The sequence below is a fragment of the Stegostoma tigrinum genome, chromosome 10 (genome assembly GCF_030684315.1).
Source record: "Stegostoma tigrinum isolate sSteTig4 chromosome 10, sSteTig4.hap1, whole genome shotgun sequence".
NCBI lineage: Eukaryota > Metazoa > Chordata > Chondrichthyes > Orectolobiformes > Stegostomatidae > Stegostoma > Stegostoma tigrinum.
Genome location: NC_081363.1, coordinates 8,272,269 through 8,299,185, shown reverse-complemented (window position 1 = coordinate 8,299,185; position 26,917 = coordinate 8,272,269). Strand labels below are relative to the sequence as shown.

The following is a 26,917-nucleotide window of genomic DNA, read 5'->3' as shown; positions in this document are numbered from 1 at the left end:
ATGCAAAGATCAGAACTAAATGCGCTAGTTGAGGCCAAACTAGTGTTTTATACAAGTTTAACGACTTCCATGATTTTGTACTTTATGCCTATGTTCGTAAACTTTAAGAGCTTTTTGTCTGTGAACTGTTCTATCGACCTATCCTATCAAGTTTAATGATTTAAGTACAAGTACATTCAGGTCCCTCTACTCTTGCATCTCTTGCAGAACGGCATGCTTTATTTTATACTGCCTGTGTTCTTTCTACTGAAATGAACTATTTCACATGACTCATTTAAACTCCCTTCCACCAACCTATGTCCTTGTCAAGTTCTACACTGTCCTCATCATAGTTCTACAATATTCATCTCTCAATCAAGATCACAAAAATATCAGAGATAACAAAGTGTAGAGCCGAATGACACAGCAGGCCAGGCAACATCGGAGGAGCAGGAAGGCTGACATTTCAGGCCTAGACCCTTCTTCAGAAATTCTGGAGGAGGGTTTAGGCCCAAAAGGCCAGCCTTCCTACTCCCCCGGTGTTGCTTGGCCTGCTGTGTTCATCCAGCTCTACACCTTGTTATCACAGATTCTCCAGCATCTTCAGTTCCCACTATCACGAAAATATTAGTTCTTTCTCACATTGCTATTTGTGGGATTGTGTTGTAAGTACTAACTGCAGGAAGCTCCCATTAATATTTACATGAGTGTCTGGGAGAGCATTAATTAAAAAAAATAAACTTGTGTATTCACACTATGCCTCACGAGACTTCAGGATGCCCCAAAGCACTTTACAGCAAATTAAGTGCTTCTTAAGTATAGCTACTGTTGTAAGTCAGGAGACACAGCAGCCAATTTACTTCCAGCAAAGTCCCACAAACAACAATTAAAGATGGCATTACACACTAGTCTCTGGAGTGGAATTTGAAATACAGCCTTCTGATTTAGAGATGATAGGTTACCAGTGAGACAAGTCGAATTCTTTGCAGCAAGATTCTACAGTGTGTTAGTATTTCTTGTGATGATCTCTCAACAAACAAAATTTGAAGCATTTAACTTTAGAATCACTAACAACTATTCAGCTCCTTGAGCCCTTTACACAATTTAATGAGGTAATGGCTGATTCATATTCTGCTTCTATTCACATGAGCTGGCTCTAAATCACTTGATAACTGTGGCTAATAAGAAATTATTAAAACTAAAGAACTGTGCAGGTACCAGAAATCTGAAATTAAAAGAAAGCAAATTGCTGCAGAAACTCAGCAGGCTTGACAGCATCTGTGGAGAAATAGAATTAACGTTTAGAGTCCAGTGACCCTTCTTCAGAAGGTAAGTCTGAAGGGTCATTGGACTCGAAACATTAAATTCTGATTCTCTGTCCACAGATGCTGTCAAACCTGCTGAGTTTCTGCAACAATTTCTGTTTTTGTTCAAGAAACTATTAACCTCAGATTTAAAATCACTGAGTTTGCATCTACTGCTTTTTTTACGGGAGAGTTGCACACATTTATAATGCTTTAAAGGAACATTTTATTTAGATAACAAGATGCAGAGCTGGATGAACACAGCAGGCCAAACAGCATCATAGGAGCAGGAGAGATGACGTTTCAGGCCTAGACCCTTCTTCAGAAATTCCCAAAACGGCAGCTCTCCTGCGCCTATGATGCTGCTTGGCCTGCTGTGTTCATCCAGCTCTACACCTTGTTATCTCAGATTCACCTGCATCTGCAGTTCCTACGATCTCTGAAACAATTTTTTTTAAAAATTTCCCCACTGGATAAGGGTGCATTGCCTGTCCCTTGCTGCCCTTGAAAAGGAGGCGATCTGCCTTCTTGAACCAATGTAATCCACGTGCTGTAGGTAGGTCCACAACACCATTAGCCAGGGAAGTTTTACCCAATGACACTGAAGGAAGACGACTCAGCGACACTTAAGGAACGGCAATAATTTCCAAATCAGAATGGTGAGTAGCTTGGAAAGAAAGTTACATGGGAACACTACCACTGCATCTGCCTCCCCTGTCCTTCTAGGTGGAAGCTGGCATTGGTTTGGAAGGTGCTGTTGGAGGACCTTTGGTGAATTTCTCTCAAGCATCTTGTAGATGGTACATACCACTGCTCCTGAGCGTCAATGACGGTAGAAGAGGATGGTTACGGGCATGGCCCCAATCAAGTAGGCTACTTTGCCCTGGATGGTATCAAGCTTTTTGAGGGTTGTTGGGGCTGCACTCATTCAGGTAAGTGGGGAGTATTCCATCACACTCCTGACTTGTCCCTTGTAGGTGGTGGGCAGGTTTTGGCAACCAGGGGATGAGCTGCACACTACTGGATTCCTAACATCCTCTTGCAGTCACTGTATTTATAAGGCTGGCCTAGTTTCTGGTCAATAGTAAATCTTAGGATGTTGACAGTGGGGGATTCAGTAATTGAAACACCACTGAACGACAAGGTATACAGTCAGAATGTCTCTTCTTGGAAATGATCATTGCCCGGCTTTTGTATGGCATGAACATTACTTGCCACATTTCAACCCTAGCCTGGATGTTGTTCAGGTCTTGCTGCATTTGAACACGGACTGTTTCAGTGTCCGAGGAACTGCGAATGGTTGTGAACATTTTCTAACTTCTCTGTTAAATGGTCTGCCTCTGATTTTGATGTTACCTCCTCATTCAGTTCAAAAGGTTACTGGGATCTGCCATTTTCTGGACAAGATGGATAATCTTTCATCTAAGTGTACAGGAAGTCCTCTGCTAGTTTTACCAGTTCATTATCAATGTTGCTTTGTAAATTTACGACTCCATTTCACGACATATAATGTCACCAATCTTTGTGCCAATAGCAAACCTATTATGTGACAGAATCAAAGATTTGTGAGGATATATTGGACTGTGGTATTCAAAACACAATAAATTAGGCACAATTTTCTTGAGGGGCCAAACAGTCTACTTTATTTCCAATTTGTGTTCATGTTATCTAGCTTATTGATATCAGCCCCTCTCATGGCACAGAGGTAATGTCCCTGCTCCTGGACTGGGAGGCCTGTGTTCAAATCCCACCTGCTCCAAAGGTGTGTAATAACATCTCTGATCAGACTGATTAGAAAACCAGGTTAAATAAAAAAACTCTAAGTCGGTGAAAAATACAATTGATAGTTGAGGTCCCAGCACAAATCCTTCTGTGATGTCACTATCCAATGTCTGTAGTTTCCTACCATTGACTGATCTCCTAAAAATTTTCATTCAATTCCATAAGCTTTAATTTAGAAAATTATTTCTTATATGTACATGCTTTCTGAAAATCCATATGAGTTCAGTCCATAGATGTTCCCCTCCCCCAAGACCAAGACTTATTTCCCCAAAAATTAAGTTAGGTTTATACGAGCAGGTTCAGGAACAGCTCCTTCCCAGCTGTTATCACATTGATGATTGGGCTCTCTAGCCTCAAATAACACTGATCTTGCTAACATTGATGTCAACTAGCACATGCCCTGTGCAATGTAACCTGCATGCCTCTAAGTCTTTTTAAGCTGTACATCCTTTGCTTACTATGATCTACCTGTACTATTTGCAAACAAAGCTATTCTCTGTATTCTGGTATGTAAGGCAATAAATAAATCAATCGAGATAACTTCCCTTTTATAACTTGCATATAAACATACAAATTAAGAGGCATCCTTGGCTAATGTTCTGAAGACACCAGCGGATAGTAAAATTCAAAATCAGTATATTCTCGAATTAAAAGCTACCCTAATAACAATTGATGTTGATTGCGGTATAAACCCAACTGAAACATCAATGTTTGTTAGGGAAGGAAACTTGTCACCCTTACCTTGTCTGGCCTATATATGATCCAGATTAACAACGTCATTGATTCTTAACTGTCTTCTAAGCAATTAAGGATCGGCAAAAATGCTGGCTGAGCCAGTGATGTCCACATTCTACATAAAGGTTGGCATACCATTTGCCTTTCTGATGCCTGTTGCACCTGGATGTTAGCTTCTTCAGAGACTTACTGATGCAGACACCCAGTCTCTTCATACATCCTACACCTCCCAACTTCTCACCATTTAAGATATAATCTTGTTATGACTCTAATGAGAAGAATAAGCTGGAAATCAAACCCCATTACTCCATGACAATTACTCCACACCACAGCATAAATGTCTTATTCAATCACTAGACTATGGTCAATTTGTTTCACTTTATTATTGTTTACTAGAACAAAAAGGGACTTCCAACAGGCTTTTCAATAAACATTAGAAGTTAAAGCACTTTTCGTTAAAGTGGGAAACTGGTTATCAAAGGCATAATGCAAATTAAACTATGTCCATCTTAATCCCAAACATATGCCCCTTTGTACACAGACAGGAAAAAGATATACATGACTCTGTAGAGCTATCATGGGTGGGGAAAATCAGCAAAAAGGAAATAAAAGCAACACCTTTGTAGATAAAGGAGCAAATTCAGTTGATAAAGATCAGTTGACTTCTCACAGCTCCTTTGAATTCCTGTTGATGAGATCTGATTGCTGATAGTCACAGATTATTGAAAAATATTTAGACCAGATTTCAGATTCAGCTGAGAAAGAATTTGGATTTCCTATTTCTAAGAGTTTACCAGCTTTTCTTCTCATAATACATCACTGAGTGAGATTGGGACAGAGCTTACGGGTCCAAGCTTTGACTCGTGCTGAGAGACAGTATTACTTGACCTTGAAAACTTCTGCCGCGTATGATCATGGCCTCTAGGTGTGGTCTGTATGAAAAACCTAGTAATTCCATTCAGAGTCTGTTGCTAGGTGATAGCAATAGAGATCCATTAGTGTTTTACAGGTCTGACTGCTGAAAAACTGTGCTGGACATTGCTTTCCAAAGTTAATTGTTTAAAGTTCCTTTAACATTTTGACTTTCGGTTCCAAGAAATCACACAACAAATCCTTTCCAACCTAGTAATGTCCTATCAGGTCCGTATTCTAATTCACATACATATATGTGTGCTCTGGACACTCAGCACATCTATTCTTCCCAACAAAAGTTAAACCTCACAATTTTCACATTATTTTCCATCTGCCGTGTTCTTGCCGACTCACAAAGTCTATTTTAAATCTCTTAAATTTGCTTTATATCTTCCTCACAGCATACCTCCCACATAGCGGGTTTTGAGAAGATTTGTAGCTCAGGTTGAGGTTCTGGATGTGAGTTTGCTCGCTGAGCTGGAAGGTTCGTTTTCAAACGTTTCGTCATCATTCTAGGTAACATCATCAGTGAGCCTCCGGTGAAGCGCTGGTGTTATATCCCGCTTTCTATTTATCTGGTTAGGTTTCCTTGGGTTGGTGATGTCATTTCCTGTTCTTTTTCTCAGGGGATGGTAGATTGGCTCCAAATCAATGTGTTTGTTGATGGAGTTCCGGTTGGATTGCCATGCTTCTAGGAAATTCTTGTGCGTGTCTCTGGCTTGTCCTCGACTAACCCTATCGCAGGCTTCGTCGGAGGCTCACTGATGATGTTACCTAGAATGGTGACGAAACGTCTGAAAACTAACCTTCCAGCTCAGCGAGCAAACTCATATCCAAAACCTATTTATTTCTATTCTGTTGATTTATTATTAGCCAATCCTTAATCAGCACCAGTACATTACCTTCTATCCCATTCATTTAAGTTTTGCTAACCAATCTTTTGTGGGGGGACTTTATCAAGTACCTGCTGAAAATCCATATACACTAAGTCCACGCTCCCCTTTATTACCTTTGTTAGTAACAGCACCAACAGGTTTGCCAAACACTATTTGACATTCACAAATCCACCATGCCCAATCTGAATCATTATTATCCAAGTGTTAACTTATCATAGCCTTTGTAATATATTCTAGCATTTTCCCTCCTACTGATCTAACATGAATTGATCTCTATTTCCCTGCCTTTAAAGTAATGGGGTCACTTGTTTCCTTTAAATTTGCAGATTTTTGAAGATAATCATTAATGTATCTACTATCGTCATTGCTATTTCTTTCAACACCCTGGGATGTAGAACATTAGGTCCCAAACAACGTTCCCGCTAAGCTGTGCAGTGTGTTGGTGCACCACACCGATGGCAGCAGTGACTCTGGAACTCACTGCCATGCACGGGGCTTGGGTACTCACGCAGCTGGTAAGAAAATTAGAGGGAACAGTCGTCCTAGAGGCATATCAATTCTCAGTTTCATTAAACTCTCCAAGACAATTGTCATACTCATACTAATTTGCCATCAATTCCTCATTCTAAATGATTACTAGATCACTAATTCTGGGTGATTACTTGTATATTTTTCTTTCAGTGAAGACTGATGCAAAGTAATCATTCAGCTTGTCCCTCACCCGAAAACTGGAGGAACAGCACCTCATATTCTGCCTTGGAACCCCACAACCCAATGGTCTCAATGTGGACTTTACGAGCTTCAAATCTCCCCACCCCCCCCAAACTCATCCCAAGACCAGCCCCCTGTTGTCTCCATCTCCTTTACCTATCCGTCTTCTCTCCCACCTATCTGCTCTTCCCACCTCACTGACCAACACTCTCATTCTTCCTACACTCACCTATTAGCTTCATCCCCGCCTCCTTGGCCTGTCTGTCTTCCCTCCCACCTACCCACCCCTCCCTCCTCACTGATCAATCCCCATCCTGACTCCCTACCTACACTTACCTTTATTAGCTTCATCCCCGCCTCCTTGACCTGTCCATCCTTTCTCCACCTATCTGCTCCATTATCCACCTTCAATCACTGCCTCCCCCTCCCTCTATTTATTTCAGCCCACATCCCATCCACCATTTCTGAAGAAGGGTCCAGATCCGAAACTTCAGCTTTCCTGCTCCGCTGTGTTCATCTAGCTCCATACCCTGTTATCTCAGGCTCCAGCATCGGCAGTTCCTACTATCTGCCATTAATTTATTCCCTGTTATAAGTTTTTCTAACTCTGTCTGCATTAGACCTACCTTTGTTTTAGCAAAATGCTTCATTTTTATGTAGAAACTTTCACAGTCCACTTTTACGTACTTTGCTATTGACATTCATAACTCATTTCTTATCTGCTTTACCAATTTCATCAACTTTGGGTTCATTCTAAAATCCGTCCATTCTTCAGTTGTATTATGAATTCTGACAACTATGAGCTTATTTTTAAGCTTGCACAATCCTTCACTTCTTTTGCTGGCCATAGTTGACTGACGTATTTTGATTTTTGAAGAACTATATAGTTGCTATAAGCTACATGATAATTCCGTAATGATTACGCATAGTATATGTACTGTTATATCTTTAATACTTCACCCTACTCCATCATATCTAATGTTCTCTTTATCACTTCATAATTTTCTTTTATTCAGATTTAATACCCTGGCTTTAGATTAAACTATCTAACTTTTAAACATAATGCAAAATTCTACCAGCTTATGGTCAATCACCCTTACACACACTTTCAAAAAAAAGTTAAGATTAATGATTACTTTTTTTTTGTTACATGACGCCAGAAAATCATTCTTCTCACACTCCAGAAACTCATTCTCCACAGCATTGGTGCTCATTAGTACCCAGTCAATATGCAGATTAAGTCACCCACGATTACGGCATCATCCATGCTGACTGCCTGCTCCAATCTAGTAATTAATGCCATGTCCCACACCCCACCACGGTTTCTGCCTTCAAATCATGTTACATACTACATCAAGTCAGGTAAAGTGCCCTTAGATTTGTCTCTTCAATATTGTTCCACATTCTAAGCCTTGCTGAAGCTCCCCTTTGTTTTGGGTGCCTTCTAATTCCACTAGCCACATTTTTACTTCATTTGGTCAACTTACCTCCTTCCATTCTGAGCTAACCCTCAGGTTCCTGTCCCCTTAGTTTAATCCCTACAAATTCCAGATCTTATGAATAGAATTAAAATTTTACTAGCAGACACAGAACATTGTGAACCCCTGTCCCCAGAGCACGAGCCTCTGGAATCTCTCATCCAGTAACACTGCCACTACTCTAGCAGCCTATCCATGCTAATATGTATACCCAATGGTTTCCCTTTATCCTTAGCAAATGTTACTTCCTCAAAGAACTGTAATAAATTGATTAACATTGATAAATTGTCTTCCCTTTTGCAAAAACTTGGTGAATCTGCTTGATTGCGAAGCATTTTCAAAGTGTTCTTCTACAACATCTTCCCTTTAACAGATGTAAAGTTAACTGGCCTGCAGCATTACACCATACACTTCCCTCCCTTTCTGAATAAAGGAGCTATCCTCACTATTTTCAAATATAGTGGAATCTTCTCCAAATCAAGGGAATTTAGAAAATGAAAGCCAATACATCAACTAACTCACAAACCAGTGTATTTTTTTTAAAAGAACTTTGGAAAAAGTTCATTGACTTGTCAGCTCATAGCTCCAACAATTTACTCAGTACCAGTTCCTTGGTGACTGTAATTTTCTCGAGTTCCTTCTTCTTTCCATTTCCAGATTCACAGCTATTTCTAGTATGCTATTATATTGTCTGCAGGGAAGATAGAAGCAAATTTTTTGTTTAATTGATCTATCCTCTTATTTCAATCATTAATTTCCCAGATTCACTTCCTTTAGGACAATCATTCACTTCTTTTACCGTTTTCTTGTTTAAAAAAAGTCTATAGAAAATCTTACTGTCTGTTTTCATTTTTCTATCTAGCTTTATCATGTACTCTGCTTCCTGCCTTATTAATTTTTTTGTTGTCTTTTACACTGCTTCCAATCTTCTGACCTGTCATCAATCGGTAGCAGATTCACCAACTTTAGGTACATTTAAGTCGTCATTGGATAAGCATATGGACGTACATGGAATAGTGTAGGTTAGATGGGCTTCAGATCGGTATGACAGGTCGGCACAACATCGAGGGCCAAAGGGCCTGTACTGTGCTGTAATGTTCTATGTTCTAATCTTGGCATAATCAAATGCTTTTCTTTGACTTTTTAGTTTGGTCTCCCCTTGGAATTCTTCTTCCTCGTGAAATGTAATTATTCTGTTAATGATATGTTAAATGTCTGGCTGGATTGTTATTGAAACTAAGTTGTTGAACCTACTGATTCCTAATAAACCTAAATCTAATCTATTTTGCCAATTCATTTTAGCTAGGTGTTTTCATGTCTTCATAGACTGATCTTAGTTTTAAAAAAATAGTCTTTGGCCCACCTTACTCCCCCTCCAACTGAATGGAAAGTTAAATAGTCATTGCTACCTTCACCATGATGGTGACTTATCATCGATTCTTTCTGATTAGTTGAAATTACTGAAAATGCACAGTCACTGTGCTTAATTATAAGTCTGAATAACTTCCTAAGAACGTATGTCAGATGCACAGGTTTTTAATTTCCTGGTTTCTGTCTCTCACCTTTTTCAAATAATAGCATATATCTGAAAGGAAATTCTAGAATAAAAAAAACAAAAGAACTGCGGATGCTGTAAATCAGGAACAAAAACAAAGTTGCTGGAAAAGCTCAGCAGGTCTGTGTGGAGGAGCGAACAGAGAAGCTTCAGGTCGGGTGACCCTTCCTCAGAACTGATGGTGGCTGGGAAAACGTCAGTTTATATACAGAAAATAGGGAGGACGGTGGGGTACGGAGTATATGATAGGATGGAATCCAAAGACAGAGAAAGACAGTTGGACAAAGGAGTTGATAAGATCAGGCTGTGAGGGTGAATAGTTGTTAATGGGGACTGTTAGTGACTAACAACGGGGGGGGGGGGGGGGTGGGGTGGTGTAGTATGTGGTAACAAGGCCTGGTGTGTGGGGTGGGGTGGCTGGGAGATGGGGGATTTTAGACCCTAAAATTATTGAACTCATTACTGAGTCCAGAGGGATGTAGGGTCCCCAAGCGGAAAATAAGGTGTTGTTCCTCTTGCTTGCGCTGGGCTTCACTGTTAACTGTTTTCTCCTCCACAGATGCTGCCAGACCTGCTGAGCTTTTCCAGCAACTTTGTTTTAATTCTAGAATCAAGTCAGCTTTGGAAGATTATGGCTACATCACCTGGAATTTTCTCATCTACTTCCTTTAAAGGGGAGAGTGAAACATCAAATTCTGGGGATTTGCAAGTTATTAGCGTCACTAAATTTACTTTTAATGCTGTTTTCTGGCTGTTATTAAGTAATCTCAAATTCTTGCTAATTTCTCTGGAATTTGACGTATATTACCGTCTTCCTCTGCTATGAAGACTGACACGAAATAATTAAGCAACTTGTCTCCATTACCCTTTCTTTTCATTTATAATATTGATCACTTCTGTTTAAAAGGCCTTCATTAGCCATAACTATATTTTCCTTCTAATTTTTTTGTAAAAAATGTTGTATTAATATTGATATTCCTCGCATGCTTCGTTTTACAAGCCTCAATGCTGCACGGTTGAGGTCAGTAGACTCAAAACAGTTCAGTAAATTTCACGACCAAATACTCACTGCGAGATGACATACTAGCTTCTCAGTAATACACAGGAGTGCTCATTGATGCCTTAACCCCCAGGTCTTCATTTTTATTACTGCTATCAAAGGAATTCCTTGCCCGGTGAAGCAGTAGAGACCACCTTGTTGAATGTTTTTAAGGCAAATATAGAGAGATTTTTGAACAGGAAAGGAATTAAGTGTTATGGTGAGCAGGCAGGTAAGTGGAACTGAGCCTATGAAAATATCAGCCATGATGTTAGTGAATTGCACAGCAAGCTCGAGGGGCCAGATGGCCTACTCCAGCTCCCATTTCTTATATCAATTCTGCTTGTGTATGAATTTAGGCAGCATTGTACCAAATCCTTTGTTGAGGATTCAACACAACTTTGGAGAAGTTAAAAGTGCACAGACAATTCCTGCTGAGCTCAAATGTACCTTGATGTGTTCAATGTCACGTAGGTAAACATTTAAACTTATTTTTATACTGTCTAATTACTGGTTTGAGCGTTCACTGCTAATTCTTCCATTACTTTTGTTCATTTATCATGTTTCTCCAAATAAACTAAAAATGTTATGCTGACAGTGAACTTTTGTGATGGTATGTGACTATGCTCTGATGGTCCATTGTATTACCAACCAGCTTGTAGCAAGTCACTGATGTTAAGAATAGGCGGTTAATTTAGTGAAGATGACCATATTATCAGGAGAACTCCTATCTTGCCACTTATGACTATGATCTTGAACAGATAGACAAAATCCATCTAACATTTCATCTGATGAATGGCACCTCATGACAGCGCAGCTCTCCATTCACTGAAATACCTGCCTCGACTATCTGTTCAACTTTCCAGAAGAGAACTTGAACCTTTGACCTTCTGACTCAGATGTAGGAGTGATGCCAAATCAGCCAGTCAGCTCAGGGAGTAAAGCAAAAATTAATGGGGGAGGGGAAGCTTGTGCTCGTATCTGAAAAGCTGAAATTATCACACAAAGCATTAGAACCGTTCTCTTTGTCCCAAGAGGTAATTAAATTGTTGCTGTAAATGACATGAGACAGAAGTCATTTATTATCATAAATTAAAGGATGCATAACCAATTATAACATCGGTCAGGTCTTTATTTCACTGCATTAACAACTTTACCCTCTCCCCTTCTCAACAGCATTAACTTAGAAGAGAAACTAATTAAGTAATGATTAATTTCACTGTTACAGATACATTGTGCAATGTGCTAAGGCAGAAAATACTAACCTCTAGTCCGCTTTGCTAATTTTGTCAGTCTGAGATTTAGACTGTTCAGACCTACAGCAATCCATCATTTAGAGTCATATTAATACCATTCAGAACTAAGGTATTTGAATCTTTCATGGGATGAGTGTGTCACTGGTAACATCAGCATTTTTTGTCCATCTCGAATTGCCCTTGAACTTACAGATTAACTAGGCGATTAGAAAAGACAGTTCAGAGTGGGCCACACTGCATGTCAGCCACATGGGAGCCAGACCCATAGACTACAGATTTCTGATGTGTCAGGAGGAAACCCACGCAGACACAGGAAGAATGTGCAAACTCCACACAGACAGTCATCTGAGGGTAGAATCGAACTGAGGTCCCTGGCACTGACAGGCAGCAGTGCTAACCACTGAGCCACTGTGCTTCCCCTAAGCTGCAGCTAAGTAATAAAATAAGTGAGATTACATCACTTGGTTTGATCGATGGGAAAGAGACACTGAAAAAAATTGGAAGGCATTTACAAAGACATGTAAACATCACTGAGTACTTAAAATGGCAGATTTGAATGAGCCAACTATAAATTGGAATTGTAGTGGTATATGCGTTAGTGAGGATACTGGCAATAATCTAATAATAATTGATAAATAAGAATCAATTTTCCTTCATTTCGGGATGCTGCAAGAGGACTGGAGGATTTCAAACATTATGTCCCTGTTTGAAAATGTTTGTAAAGATAGCCTTGCAATTACAGATCAGTCAGCTTAACCTTTAGCAGTGAGGCAACTTCTAGAAACAATTATTCACAGTAGATTTAATAATGGAATTAAGGATAGCATGGTGTTTAGCGGGAATGTAATTGGACTAATAATCCAGAACCCCAGGCTAATGTTCTGCTGATGTGGCTGTGAATCCCACCATTATAGATTGCGAAAGGTGATTGCAGTAACATTCTGAAACAAAAAGCAGCCATATATCCATACCATTTTGTGTAAAAACCCATTTGGTTCACTAATATCCTTTCAGGAAGGAAATCTGTCATCCTTACCTGGTCTGGCCTACAGGTGACTTCAGATCCCCAGCAATGTGACTGACTCTAAACTGTCCTCTGGTCAATTAAGGATGGGCAATAAATGCTGGCCTAGATAGTACTGCGCAAAACCCACAAATTGATTATTTTCAAAGTCAAGTGGAAAAATGTGGGTTAATTTGGAACACTCAGCATATGTTTATTAGATGAAAACTGCATCCAACTAATTTTAGAAGGTAACACAGAGGGTTGATGAGGTCAAGGCTTGTTGACATGGTGTATATGGACTTCTGAAAGGCATTTGGTACAGCCCCACATTACAGAAGTGTAAGGAAAGTCACAGGCATAGAATAAAAGGAACTTGGAAACAAAACTAACTGAGGTATATGAAACAAAGTAATGGTTTTCAAAATCACGATGGGGTTTGGATAGGAAGGAACTATCTTCACTTGTAAAAGGATTGAGAACCAGAGGGCACAGTTTTAAATTGCTTTTCAAAAGGAGCAAATGCAACAGGAAATAACATTTTTCCACACAGTAAGGAAGTGGAATTCACTGCCTGAAGGCATGGTGCAGGCAAGTTGAATTGAGGCATTTGAGACAGCATTAGTTACATTGTTTTGAGAAAAAGGCAGAAGACTGGCAATACGTCAAAATGCTCAGAGAGCTGGTGCAGACACAATGATCTAAATGGCTCCTTGAATAACATAGTTCTGTGGTTCCCTGCTCCATGCCTAAGAACTAGGAATAGGAGTAGGCAGCTTTGACCCTTGATAATAAAATGTGAGGCTGGATGAACACAGCAGGCCAAGCAGCATCTCAGGAGCACAAAAGCTGATGTTTCGGGCCTAGACCCTTCATGATGAAGGATGAAGGGTCTAGGCCCGAAACGTCAGCTTTTGTGCTCCTGAGATGCTGCTTGGCCTGCTGTGTTCATCCAGCCTCACATTTTATTATCTTGGATTCTCCAGCATCTGCAGTTCCTATTATCTCTCATTAGCTTTGACCCTTGAGATTGCTCTGCCATTCAAATGATCATGGCTGATCCAACCCTGATGTCACTTCTGAGATAACAAGGTGTAGAGCTGGATGAACACAGCAGGCCAGTTGGGTCTAGGCCCAAAGCGTCAGCCTTCTTGTTCCTCTGATGGTGCTTGGCCTGCTGTGTTCATCCAGCTCTACACGTTGTTATCTCAGAATTTCTCCAGCATCTGCAGTTCCTACTATCTCTGATGTCACCTCTACTTTTCTGTCTGCTTCATTCACATAGCCCCTGATTCCTTGGGACACAAAAATCTATCTTAGCCTTAAATATATTCAACAATTGAGCATCTACTATTGTTTGAAGTAGATAATTCCAAAGATTTGCAACACTCCAGCTGACCACTTCAACTTGAAGCTAGATATCATGTTTCACTTCCATCCTCTTGCTCAAGAGTTCCAGCACAGCAGGAGTACCAACGTGCTTGCACTGACATTCCGGGTCTTCGCATGAGTCACATTCGCCAGGGGTTATCTGGATACACTGGGTGAGAAACAGGTCCACGCTGTGCCTATTTCATGCATGGAAAATGGATGCAATGTATACCAATTTATTGTGTGCCGTTGTACGCCTGTGGGGAAGGTTCAGTGTAGCAAGGTGGGGGATGTTAGGTAACAGAGGAGAGAGGATGGTGGCGAAACAAAGCATTTATTAGAAAAAGATAATAAAATGTGAGGCTGGATGAACACAGCAGGCCAAGCAGCATCTCAGGAGCACAAAAGCTGACGTTTCGGGCCTGGACCCTTCATCAGAGAGGGGGATGGGGGGAGGGAACTGGAATAAATAGGGAGAGAGGGGGAGGCGGACCGAAGACCTCCTCCCACCCACCCTCCTGCAAAAATTCCATCCCCTATTCCCAATTCCTCCGCCTCCGCCGCATCTGCTCCCACGATAAGACATTCCACTCCCGCACATCCCAGATGTCCAAGTTCTTTAAGGACCGCAACTTCCCCCCCACGGTGATTGAGAACGCCCTTGACCGCGTCTCCCGCATTTCCCGCGACACATCCCTCACACCCCGCCCCCGCCACCACCGCCCCAAGAGGATCCCCCTCGTTCTCACACACCACCCTACCAACCTCCGGATACAACGCATTATCCTCCGACACTTCCGCCACTTACAATCCGACCCCACCACCCAAGACATTTTTCCATCCCCACCCCTGTCTGCTTTCCGGAGAGACCACTCTCTCCGTGACTCCCTTGTTCGCTCCACACTGCCCTCCAACCCCACCACACCCGGCACCTTCCCCTGCAACCGCAGGAAATGCTACACTTGTCCCCACACCTCCTCCCTCACCCCCATCCCAGGCCCCAAGATGACATTCCACATTAAGCAGAGGTTCACCTGCACATCTGCCAATGTGATATACTGCATCCACTGTACCCGGTGCGGCTTTCTCTACATTGGGGAAACCAAGCGGAGGCTTGGGGACCGCTTTGCAGAACACCTCCGCTCAGTTCGCAACAAACAACTGCACCTCCCAGTCGCAAACCATTTCCACTCCCCCTCCCATTCTCTTGATGACATGTCCATCATGGGCCTCCTGCACTGCCACAATGATGCCACCCGAAGGTTGCAGGAACAGCAACTCATATTCCGCCTGGGAACCCTGCAGCCATATGGTATCAATGTGGACTTCACCAGTTTCAAAATCTCCCCTTCCCCCACTGCATCCCTAAACCAGCCCAGTTCATCCCCTCCCCCCACTGCACCACACAACCAGCCCAGCCCTTCCCCCCCACCCACTGCATCCCAAAACCAGTCCAACCTGTCTCTGCCTCCCTAACCGGTTCTTCCTCTCACCCATCCCTTCCTCCCACCCCAAGCCGCACCCCCAGCTACCTACTAACCTCATCCCACCTCCTTGACCTGTCCGTCTTCCCTGGACTGACCTATCCCCTCCCTACCTCCCCACCTACACCCTCTCCACCTATCTTCTTTACTCTCCATCTTCGGTCCGCCTCCCCCTCTCTCCCTATTTATTCCAGTTCCCTCCCCCCATCCCCCTCTCTGATGAAGGGTCCAGGCCCGAAACGTCAGCTTTTGTGCTCCTGAGATGCTGCTTGGCCTGCTGTGTTCATCCAGCCTCACATTTTATTATCTTGGAATCTCCAGCATCTGCAGTTCCCATTATCTCATTTATTAGAAAAAGTTGTTTTGGAAGTTGGGGAAAGATGGCGACAGTGAGTAACAGCACAGTGTGAAGTCTCCTCAGCCCAGGAGCCCGTAGTTCATCTACTCTGCATACTTTCACAATTTTTTCTTTTTCTTCCTCTGTTTCCAATTATTATAGTTAATATTAAAACATCAAAATTCATCTTATCTTCATTTAACAGCTTATCTAGCATCGGGGTGACTTCTGGCTGTCTGGAGTGGCGGTCTTTGCCCTGCAGAGTGGTCTCCTGGCATGGCGGTAATGCCTGCTGTTGTGGTCTCATCGATAGTCCGGCTTTATCTCTGGTGAATATTTCTGGCCGACAGCCCGGTGGGGCATCTTCACCCAGGCTGGCGGTCGTTTCCTGGCAGCATTTTCTTCAGCAGATGCTTTTGGCTGGGTGCTCCGATGGCCTTGTCCCAGTGGCGGTTTTCTTCAGCAGAGGCTTTCAGCCCAGTTTTTCCTGACATATCGGTTTTGACCCAGCGTTTGATGATCTCATTCTGGCTATATGTTTCGTCTTTTGATCGGCTTCCTCCAAAACCAGGAGTCATTAAATGGACTGTGATGAACTTTTGTCTTAAATTTACTTTTCATTGTTACTTACGAATTTTCTAATGACTTCTGTCATTAATAGAGGTGCACTAGCAAGGCAACTTATAACAGTTGTCATTGTATTTTTCTTGTAAAAGTACATATGACAATAAATTCTAAATTCTGTAGTAGTGCATGGGAGGCTTACATTCTCCTCTGCAAGACTAACAACATTTCAAGTTAGATCAAGACCACAGTCAAGATTAACTCATATAGCATTAAACTCATATCAAATATGGCATATGTCCCCATTGGCAAAATCTCACAAAAGGAAATGCATTCATTCTGTATCTCTGTATTAAATAATTAGAAAATGTGAGCCTGTTATTTCATCGACCTCGTTTGGTTTGTGTCATCAGAAACAAAAATCAGAAATTGTTGGAGAAACTCAGCAAGTCTGGCAGAGATACCTGTGGAGAGAAAGTAAGTTAATGTTTTGGGTTCAGCGACCCTGTTACAGAATGGTTTCTCCAGCAATTTGTTTTTGTTCCTGATTTCCAGCATGTGCAGTTTTTTGATTTTTCTGGTTTGTGACATGCTTATTTGCCCTCCTCCACCACGGTTCTATTTTGGGCTCTTTAACTCCACCCAGCAATGAGCTTCATTCTGAGCATCAGCAAGTTGCAGTGAAGATTAAGAATCAGCCGAGTTGATGTGAGGGCCAGCCATACTTACCTATGCTCCATGGGCCTTGCCCCTCTGCACTGAAACGCTAGTGGCAACACTGTCTGCAACTTAATGAGCTTCAGTCTAAGAACGACTTTCATTGAATGCTGAGCAGCTCAAACCTGCCACACAGATCATTATTTTGGTCTACAAAGGGTTCTGAAATGAAAGAAACTCCAGGGAGAGTGTGTAAATTCATAGCCATCTCACAAAATGACTTGCTACCTATAGAGCAACTCCTGTTCACATCTAAATTCTGATCAACACTTCTAACATTGTCAAAAAGGGAAAGTAAACTTGCAAAAGAATTCTCATCAGTCCTCCAATGTTTCTCAAACCAGTTCCACGCTCTTTTTCCATTAGTAGACGTCATTTACAAATGCATCTGTTGTACAGTAGTGAAATGTTCAGCACACCAGCAGTGGTGGGATACAGCAGTGGGTATGGTCCGGAGGTTTGGAAACTGCAATGAGGGAAGGTTGTTTGAGTTTTATATTATGAAGCATTTGAAGTCTGGGACTGGAACTGATAAGGTATGAATGTTACAAGTGTAGACAAATTTATCCAAGCAAGGGTACGACAGAATTCTGAATGGGATTCAGCCTCTGGAGAAGTGGATAGAAGGTGGTGGGAAGGGAAGGATCCAAATGTGAGAGGAGATTAGCACACTGATTAGACTTTTGTTAGGAGCTGGCTGCGGCGTGGAGTGGAGAGGTATGACTGTTTGTGGGAGTGTAGCATTTGGCAAGAGGATAAACTATTGATGCCTGAAGCAGAAGTGAGAATTGGTAGCATTGAGGCACAGAAGAAGTGAGAAACAGATGAGTATTTGTAGCTACAGTAGTGACATACTAATGAGAAGGGAGAAGGAAGGAGATACAATATATGCAGCAAGAGGCAACAGGGAAGTGTGTGTTCGGGAAAGGTACTAATGTGGCCATGAAGTCTTATTGCAGACAGGTGGTAGGAAGATGTCCAGAAAGTGCAGAAGCACTCAGGTGAATAAAACATTGTGCATTTATATAGTGCCTTCGTGCAGTAAAGTATCTCAAGGAGCTTTTCAAGAGCCGTATTCAACAAAATCTGACATGAGAAATTAAGGGGAAGCTAGGATAGAGGGAAGGATACACTGTCGGATAGGATAGAAAGGCTCAGGAGAAGAGGGAAGCTGAGAGGTTTAGAACAGTACTCCTGAGTTTCGGGCCTAGGCAGCGGAAGGCGTGACAAATAGTGAGGCGATTAAAATCTGAGGTAGGCAAGAGTCCAAAATTAGGGCAGTTCAGAGATCTCACAGAGTTGCAAGGCTAGAGGAGGTGCCAAAATAGGAAGGGTTTAGGAACGGAGAAGGAAGATAAATACTTGAAAATTAAACCAAAAATAGTACATTAGAACAAAAGAATTCATGACGTACCCAGTGAAGAGATCCGATGCACAACTTTGTAGCAAGGAGTGGTATTGTGGGATCATCCGGTTTCAGCCTTATACATTCTCTCAGCACCCTCACTGCCCGGGCAGACTAGAGAAAGAAAATGGCAGTTAAATACCTCGATTTAAAAGTTATTCAATTTATATTTCATTTCCCTTCCTTATCCGAATCATATCATTCTAAATGAAAGAAAATCAGGAGAGGCTTCGCTGCCAACTAACACACTTGGTATTAGCGAATTAGACAGCACAGAAGGGTGTTAGGTGCCATCTTTCAGATGAAATGTGAAATTCTAGACTTGGTCAAACTCTCAAAGTGGCAAAGAAATCTTCTACAAAGACAGCTGAACTCTACCTGTTATCTTGGTTAATATTAATCTTTCATCCAGTGCCCAAAACAGACATTTTGGTCTTTACTTCATTGCTATTTCTGTGCCTGTGTGCAAACTGGCTGTCATTTTTGTCACAATGAGCAACGACAAAGACTAAGATTATAATAAATAGGTACAGGAGGCTACACTGGAAAAAGAGAAAGAAGCTGGTAGGTGGAATAGTAAGGTAATAGTAGTAGATGACTCAATAGTTCGATTAATAGTCAGTCTAGTTGGCAGCTGAGATTGAGAGTCCTGTATGGTCTGTTGCTTCCCGAGTGGAAAGGTTCAGGGAATAATGGAACATCTGGATAAATTTCCAGAAGGGGATAGTGAACAACCAGTGATTCTAGTTCATGAGGGAATGAACAACATGGGGAGGGACAGCATGGAGCTCTCGCAGGATCTGTTTCAGAAGTTACGGAGTAGGTTGAAATACAGAACCTCCTCGACAGTAATCTCAGAAATAATAACTGTGCCACAAAGTTCACCATACGGCAAAGGCAGATCAGGGAGGAAATACATTTGAGGAACGGTGTAGAAGGGAGGGGTTCCAATTTTCGGGACATTGGGATCACTTTTGAGAAAAGTAAAAGGTGTTCAGAAGAGAAGGCCTTCACCTGAGCAGAAATGAAACTAATCTCCAGGCTGAGAGAATAAATAGTGCTGTGGGGATGGATTTATACTTGATAGGGGTTGGGGTGGGATTAATGGGCTTAGTGTTGGAAGTATCAGAGAGACGGCAAAAGAGAGAAGATGGGGAACGGGGAAAAGGGAGGGAGGGAAGGCTTGAGTTTTGATTGTGAGCAAAGAAATGGTCACTTCCCAATGACCAAGAAAGAAAAAGGGCATAGTTAAATTGCATGTATGCAAATACACAAAATGTAGTGGATAAAACTCGGGAAAAACAATGGATGAAAAATGGGAGAATTTCAAAAGAGAGAAGAATAGGGTGCAAGTTAGGTACATACCCATGAAAAATAAATGTGGGGCAACAGTAAAAGCAACAGGACGCTGAATGACTAAGGGTAATGATGAAAAAGGAAGAAACAAAAAGAAGGCATATAAAGCATATTGGAACAATAATACCAATAGAAAACAGGAACAGTATGTCAAAGATAACAAAGTGTGGAGTTCGATGAACACAGCAGGCCAAGCAGCAGCTCAGGAGCACAAAAGCTGACGTTTCGGGCCTAGACCCTTCATCAAGAGGGGGATGGGGAGACGGTTCTGGAATAAACAGGGAGAGAGGGGGAGGTGGACCAAAGATGGATAGAGGAGAAGATAGGTGGAGAGGAGAGTATAGGTGGGGAGGTGATAGGTCAGTCCAAGGAGGACGGACAGGTCAAGGAGGTGGGATGAGGTTCGTAGGTGGGAAATGGAGGTGCGGCTTGAGGTGGGAGGAGGGGATAGGTGAGAGGAAGAACAGGTTAGGCAGGCGGGGACGAGTTGGGCTGGTTTTTGGGTGCAGTGGGGGAGGGGGAGATTTTGAAGCTTGTGAAGTCCACGTTGATACCATTGGGCTGCAGGGTTCCCAAGCGGAATATGAGTTGCTGTTCCTGCAACCTTCCGGTGGCATCATTGTGGCACTGCAGGAGGCCCATGATGGACATGTTGTCTAAGGAATGGGAGGGGGAGTTAAAATGGTTTGCGACTGGGAGGTGCAGTTGTTTATTGTGAACCGAGCGGAGGTGTTCTGCAAAGCGGTCACCAAGCCTCCGCTTGGTTTCCCCAATGTAGAGGATGCCACACCGGATACAATGCATCATCCTCCGACACTTCCGCCATCTACAATCCGACCCCACCACCAAAGACATTTTTCCATCCATACCCTTGTCTGCTTTCCGGAGGGACCCCACTCTCCGTGACTCCCTTGTCTGCTCCACACTCCCCTCCAACCCCACCACACCCGGCACTTACCCCTGCAACCGCAGGAAGTGCTACACTTGCCCCCACACCTCCTCCCTCACCCCCATCCCAGGCCCCAAGATGACTTTCCACATTAAGCAGATGTTCACCTGCACATCTGCCAATGTAGTATACTGCATCCACTGTACCCGGTGTGGCTTCCTCTACATCGCTTGGTTTCCCCCAGTGTAGATGAGACACACCGGGAGATGAGTTGAAAGCAGTGTTCCCTTGGAATTGGTGCTGGCATCTTTTTTTCCTGATTTATATGAACAATTCACGTGTTGAGGGGAACATCTCCAAAATCTGCAGACGATACTAAGCTAGGGAGAAAGCTGAATTGTGAGGATGATGCTGAGTGACTTCAGAGGGTCACTGACAAGTTGACCAAATGGGCAGACACCTGGTGGATGAATTTTAACACAAAGAAATGTGATATCATGCAGTCTGGTAGAAGAAACACGGAGAGACAAAACAGGCTCAATAGTACAACTTTGAGGGGAGTACAGGAGCAAAGGGACCTCAAGGTTCCCATGCATGATTCTCTGAAGGTAGCCAGGCAAGTTGAAACAGTTGTCGGATAATTGAGTTAATAGATGCATAGAGTATCAAAGCAAGGAAGCGATGCTATACCTTCACAAATCATTGGTCAGACTACATGTGGAGTACTGTATTCTGTTCTGGGCACCTGATTGAAGGAAGCATGTTAAAGTCCTGGAGAGAGTTCAAAAGAGATTTACTGGAATGATATAATGTATGAGGGATTTTAGAAACAAGGAAAGATTAGAGAAAGTGGGTTTATTCGCCTTGGCACAGAGAAGATTAAGGGATGATCTTATCGAAGTGTTCAAAGTTATGAACAATTTTGACAGGGTAAAGAAGGATATTCTGTTTCTACTAGTTCACATTGTCAGTAACTCAACAGGAACATGATGATCTGACATACCTCAGGTTCACTATCCTGCCCTTTCCCTATAATCCTTGATACCCTTACTGATCAAGAATCTATCTATCTAAATATACACAAGGACTCTGCCCCAACAGAACTCTGTTCCAAGACACTCACAACCCTCTGAAAGACGAAATCCCTCCTCATCTCAGTCTTAAATTGGCGCCCCTTTATTCTGAGATTATCCCCACTGGTCCTCAACTCAGCCATGAAGGGAAAAATCCTTTCAGCATTTACCCTGTCAAGGTCCTTTGGAATCGAATGCCATATGTTTAATGAGGTCACGTCTCATTCCTCAAAACTCAGCAAGTCCCAACCTGTTTAGCCTTTGCTGATAATACAACCCCTCCATACCAGAGACCACCCTCATTAACCTTCTCTGAATTGCCTCCAATGAAATGATATCTTTCCTTAAATAAGGGGATCAAAACTATTCCCTATTCTAACCCCAAAAGAAAGGTTACATTCATAAATTGTATCAGAGATAATGGGAACTGCAGATGCTGGAGAATCCAAGATAATAAAGTGTGAAGCTGGATGAACATAGCAGGAAGGGTCTAGGCCCGAAACGTCAGCTTTTGTGCTCCTGAGACGCTGCTTGGCCTGCTGTGTTCATCCAGCTTCACACTTTGTTATCTTACATTCATAAATTGTGTTTCATAATCTCAGGGCATCCCCAGGGCGTTCTTCAGTGAAACAAAGTGCTTTTGAAGTGCTGTCACCAATGTTCTAAGTGCTCAGAAACGTTGGGCGATACCACCCTGAAAGATTTACTCATGGTAATGACAAATTGGGCAAAAGTTACCCCTATAAACAGAATGGAAAAAAATATAGCAAGCAGCTGCTCCTAACACCACGGGTCAGTCCTTTGCTGTGGTAGCTGCTGACGTGCTCAAAATGTAGCAAAGTGAGTGACATCAGCAAGGGAGTCACTGGGGGCCGCATATAGATGAGGTTGGGAGACCAGGAACAGGGCAGGATTTGGGTCCACCTATCGCCGAAGCCAGGATAGAGGACTGTCTTTAATCTTGACCAGAGTCAGTGCAAAAGTCAGTGCAGGAGCCTTTTACGATTCATGAGTTCTGTCACCTTGGGGTGGGTAGATGAGAGTGGAGGGGAGAAGGCAGGTGTAAGAGAGTTTGGGGAGATAAAATGCCTGCGAAATGGCTGTGGGAAGGATGGAGGGGGCTGCAAGATGGAAAAGTCTGCACATTTTGGTGTGGGGTGGGGCTTGGAGGGGGGGGCAGGCTCCAATGGGGAAAGAACAGGTTTAATTTTTGCACAACAAAAATACTAACTTGGCCCCGAGAAAACTCCAAATCGCGGAGGCAATTAATTCTTTCCAAACGGACATGGAATCTGTAGATTTAGGCTTTATATAAATTCACTAGATTATTTGGAAAGTATGCACTGGTTCCAACTGGCTTCATCATCGAATTTAAATCGGAGACTGAGGTCTAAGATGCAGAAGAAGGGCAGCAACTGCCTGAGTAAAATCATCTAGCCTTTTGCCCATTGATGGAAACTTGTTAGCTGTGACTTCATCAGTCCATGGTAGGTGGGTTTAATAGGGTGTTGGTTTTGTTGTGTGCTGAAATACCTGTCAGTCATTTAATTAGTTGTTCATCTATGCTCGTTGTCTTGTCCTGATTTAAATAAAAGGGCATTGAAGAAACTAATGCTTTTCCAGTGTGTTGTGGTTTTAAGTTTAATGGACAGTTGATTATTACTGAAGATATCGATAAATTCCTTTAATTCTGTTTCTGTGGAAGCCCAAATGTTCCACATGTCAACACAATTACAGAAAGGACATGACTACATCACCTAATAAATGAGTAGACATAATGAAAACATAGGGCCTGAAAATTAAAAATAGCATTTGGAAAAATCACTGTGGAGCTTTTAGAAATATAACAAATACTTTTGCCACGGGCTATCACTACAGCTCTGGAGAAAATGTAGCAGCCAATTTGCACACATTAAGTTTCACAAGCAATGCTGGGTAACAAAAAAACTGCGTCAGTGAAATTTATGTAAGGTTAAGTATTGGCCAGGGTACTGAAGTGAATAGTACAGTGGCACCTTATATGGTCACCCGAGAAAGTAGGAACAGCCTTGATGTAACATCTTATTCAAGAAATGACAGGGCAGAATTCCCTTAGAGGGAATGCCACAGAATAAAAGAACTACATGTTTTTGATAGTTAAAATTTTATTTGAATTGATTTAAAAATCAGCTCAGCCTTAGTGAGCTTGTACTTACCTTGCCAGCAGCCATCAAGGACAATGCAAACTGGTACCAAAGGTGAAATTCCTCAAATGTAAACTTCATGGCTCGTTCCAAGCACTAGAATTGGAAAAGTGCAATGAACAACATCTACATTTCAAAATGATTTACTTTCTGCAGTCCACTTTCTCAAAAGCTCTATTCAGTTTATGAAATGTATTACCAAAGGCCAATGAGCCAATGTCCCTAAGTGATTGACCACTTATCCTGAGACTGTACAGCCATGTTTTAGATTCCCTGAATGGCAGAAACAATCTACCCTGTCAAGCCCCTACAGAATCTTCTACTTTTCGATTGGATTGCGTCTCATTCTTGTAAACCCAACAGAATATAAACCAAGTTTCCTCAGCTTCTCAAAACAGGCAATCTCCTCATCTCAGGGAGTAATTAAGTGAACCTTTGCTGTACTGACTCCAGTGGAAATGAACTGTTTTCTTAAACATGGAGACCAAAACTGCACAAGGTATTCCATAGGTGGTCTCACCAAGCCAGTGTACAACTCTGACAAATCTTGCTCCTGTAATTCAATCCCCTTGCAATTAAGACCAACGTACCATTTATGTTCCTAATTGCTTGTGTGCCTTGCATGAGCATACCCAACTCACTGAACATCAATGCTTACAAGTTTCACACCTTTAAAAAAAAGTGCTTTGATATTCTTATTAAAGCTAATAATTTCTCACTTTCCCTACATTATAATCGACCTGTCATCTTTCTTCTTTAATCATTTTTATTCTCTATATTCTTTGCAGTTACTTTGGTTCTTCCCATATCCTACTTTTCTACCTAGTCTTGCATCATCAGGAACAAAATGGGTTTGATCAAATGACAGAGGGTAATGTAAACTGTGAATATTTTGACCCTGGTGATATTCCACTATTCACAGTCTGCCAATGTGAAAATTCTCTAAGCCCACTCTGTCCCTGTCTGTTAACCAATCTGTCTGCGTTAATAGATATTTCTCAATTCCACAAGCCCTTATCCTGACAATCAATGTTTTGTATGTCATTTTACCTATTATGTTTTGGAAATCCAGGTATACTACATCTACTGGTTCCCTTCCATTTACCTTATTACTTAAGTTCTCAACTTCAGTACACTTGTCCAAAAGGATTTTCCTTCAATAAAACCATATGGATTTGTTCTAATCATGCCATGTTTTACCAAGTGCTTTGTTAAGACCTTTTTAATACTTGATTCCAGCACTTTTCCAGAAATTAATATAAGCCTAAAAGGCCTGCAATTTCCCATTTTGTTTCTCCAGTCTTTCTCAAAAAGCAATGTAACCTTCCACTAATTTCCAGTCTGACGGAACCATTCCTGAATCTGAAGAATTTTGGGATAGTTTGCGAGTGCATCCACTACCCTGATGCTATTTCATAGAATCCAAAGGTGTCACAGAGTCATAGTGTTCTTACATCATAAAAAGAGGCCCTTCGGTCCATGTCCATGCCATGTCCTTGTCCGTTATCAATGTCTTCTAACACTTGGTCCTTAGCCTTCTACGCTCTGGCATTTCACGTGTTCATCCAAATCTCTTGAATTCCCGCTTCTACCTCTATTTTAGGCAGTCGGTTCCAGATAACAGCCACCTTCTGGGTAGATTTTCTTCCAATTCTCCTAAACCTTTGTTCCCTGTTATTGACTCCTCTATTAAAGAGAAAAGTGTCTCTCTATCTGCCCTATTTTTGAAATCATCACTATGTTTTGTTATTTTTCACATTTTTGTTTTGGAACTGTGAGCTGAAATTTAGAATTGAATTTGGAACAGCAGGTTTTTTTTTGGAAAGGAAGAGAGAACAAACAAACTGATGTTTATTGATGAGAACGGGCCTAGAAAAGTAACTGCAGGTTAATTATTGTTCGAAGAACACTGCAGACAATCCGGCACTAGGATGTGTTACTCTCCAGGACTGGCAGCTAGATGGATGGGGCATTGGTCAATCAAGAAGAGGGTGTTCCTGGCTAGCCAACCATGGAGAATGTTGAAAAAGAGAAGCTGTAAACTGAACTGCTTTTATGGGCAGAGGCTTTGAGTTCAGAAGTTGATCAATGGGAAGCTGTGATTGAATTTTAATCTTTCTAGTTTAATATTCTGTTACATAATTATTAAATGTCCTGAGAAAAAGACTGCAATATATAAGAAATAAGTGAATATACCTCTGAGCCTCCTGAAAGATGTTTCCATTGACCAATGACTGCAGAATTCAAGCAAGATACAATCCTTTACGCTGAAATACAATCCATTGTTCAAGGATTCTTGGTACTCACTGTTGAATCATTTATCAAACTAGCAAATTACATTTTTAAAATATCTATGTCTACATGCAAGAGTGAGGTTAAGATCAACGATTAGGGTTAAATAAGACCTTAATCAGATTACCTTGTTGTTTAGTTTTGCTTTGCTAAAGTTACAAAATCAATTATAGTTAATTTTTGTTAATAATAACACTCTCAGCATGGTGCTCGAGATCTATTTTTCATAAAAATCTGGTTAGGAACAATCAATAATCAAGACTAATGAAGGGTCCCGACCTGAAACATCGAATTTCCTGCTCCTCTGATGATGCGTGACCTGCTGTATTCCTCAAGGTCCATACTGTACTGACTGATTTGAGTATCTTCAATTCTTACTATCTCCTGGTTAGGAACAATTGGGCAATTTTGATGGTCAATAACTGTTATAATTTCATTACGTTGAGAATTCAGTGATAGCTAGCCTGATTTAGTTTGGCTGTGTCATAATACTATGCCTCAGAATTTGGTATACCTCAATCAGATCACGCTTCACCACTGAGACATCTCTGTTCTAAAAGAACATCTTCTACTCCTAAGATGCTGCTTGGCCTGCT

At 41.8% G+C, this 26,917-nt stretch overlaps 1 protein-coding gene across 2 annotated transcripts in view; it reads right to left on the bottom strand.

The window, feature by feature from the left end:
- The window catches only part of ttc7b (tetratricopeptide repeat domain 7B), a 433,024-nt gene that overhangs the window by 222,818 nt on the left and 183,289 nt on the right, over positions 1 to 26,917 (bottom strand). For both annotated transcript variants that reach the window (XM_059648959.1, XM_059648958.1), the window contains exons 10-11: positions 24,042 to 24,125; positions 18,538 to 18,642 (exon numbers count right to left, since the gene is read on the bottom strand). In XM_059648959.1, coding sequence (XP_059504942.1) covers positions 18,538 to 18,642; positions 24,042 to 24,125 — 189 coding nt within the window. The remainder of the gene's footprint in view (positions 1 to 18,537; positions 18,643 to 24,041; positions 24,126 to 26,917) is intronic.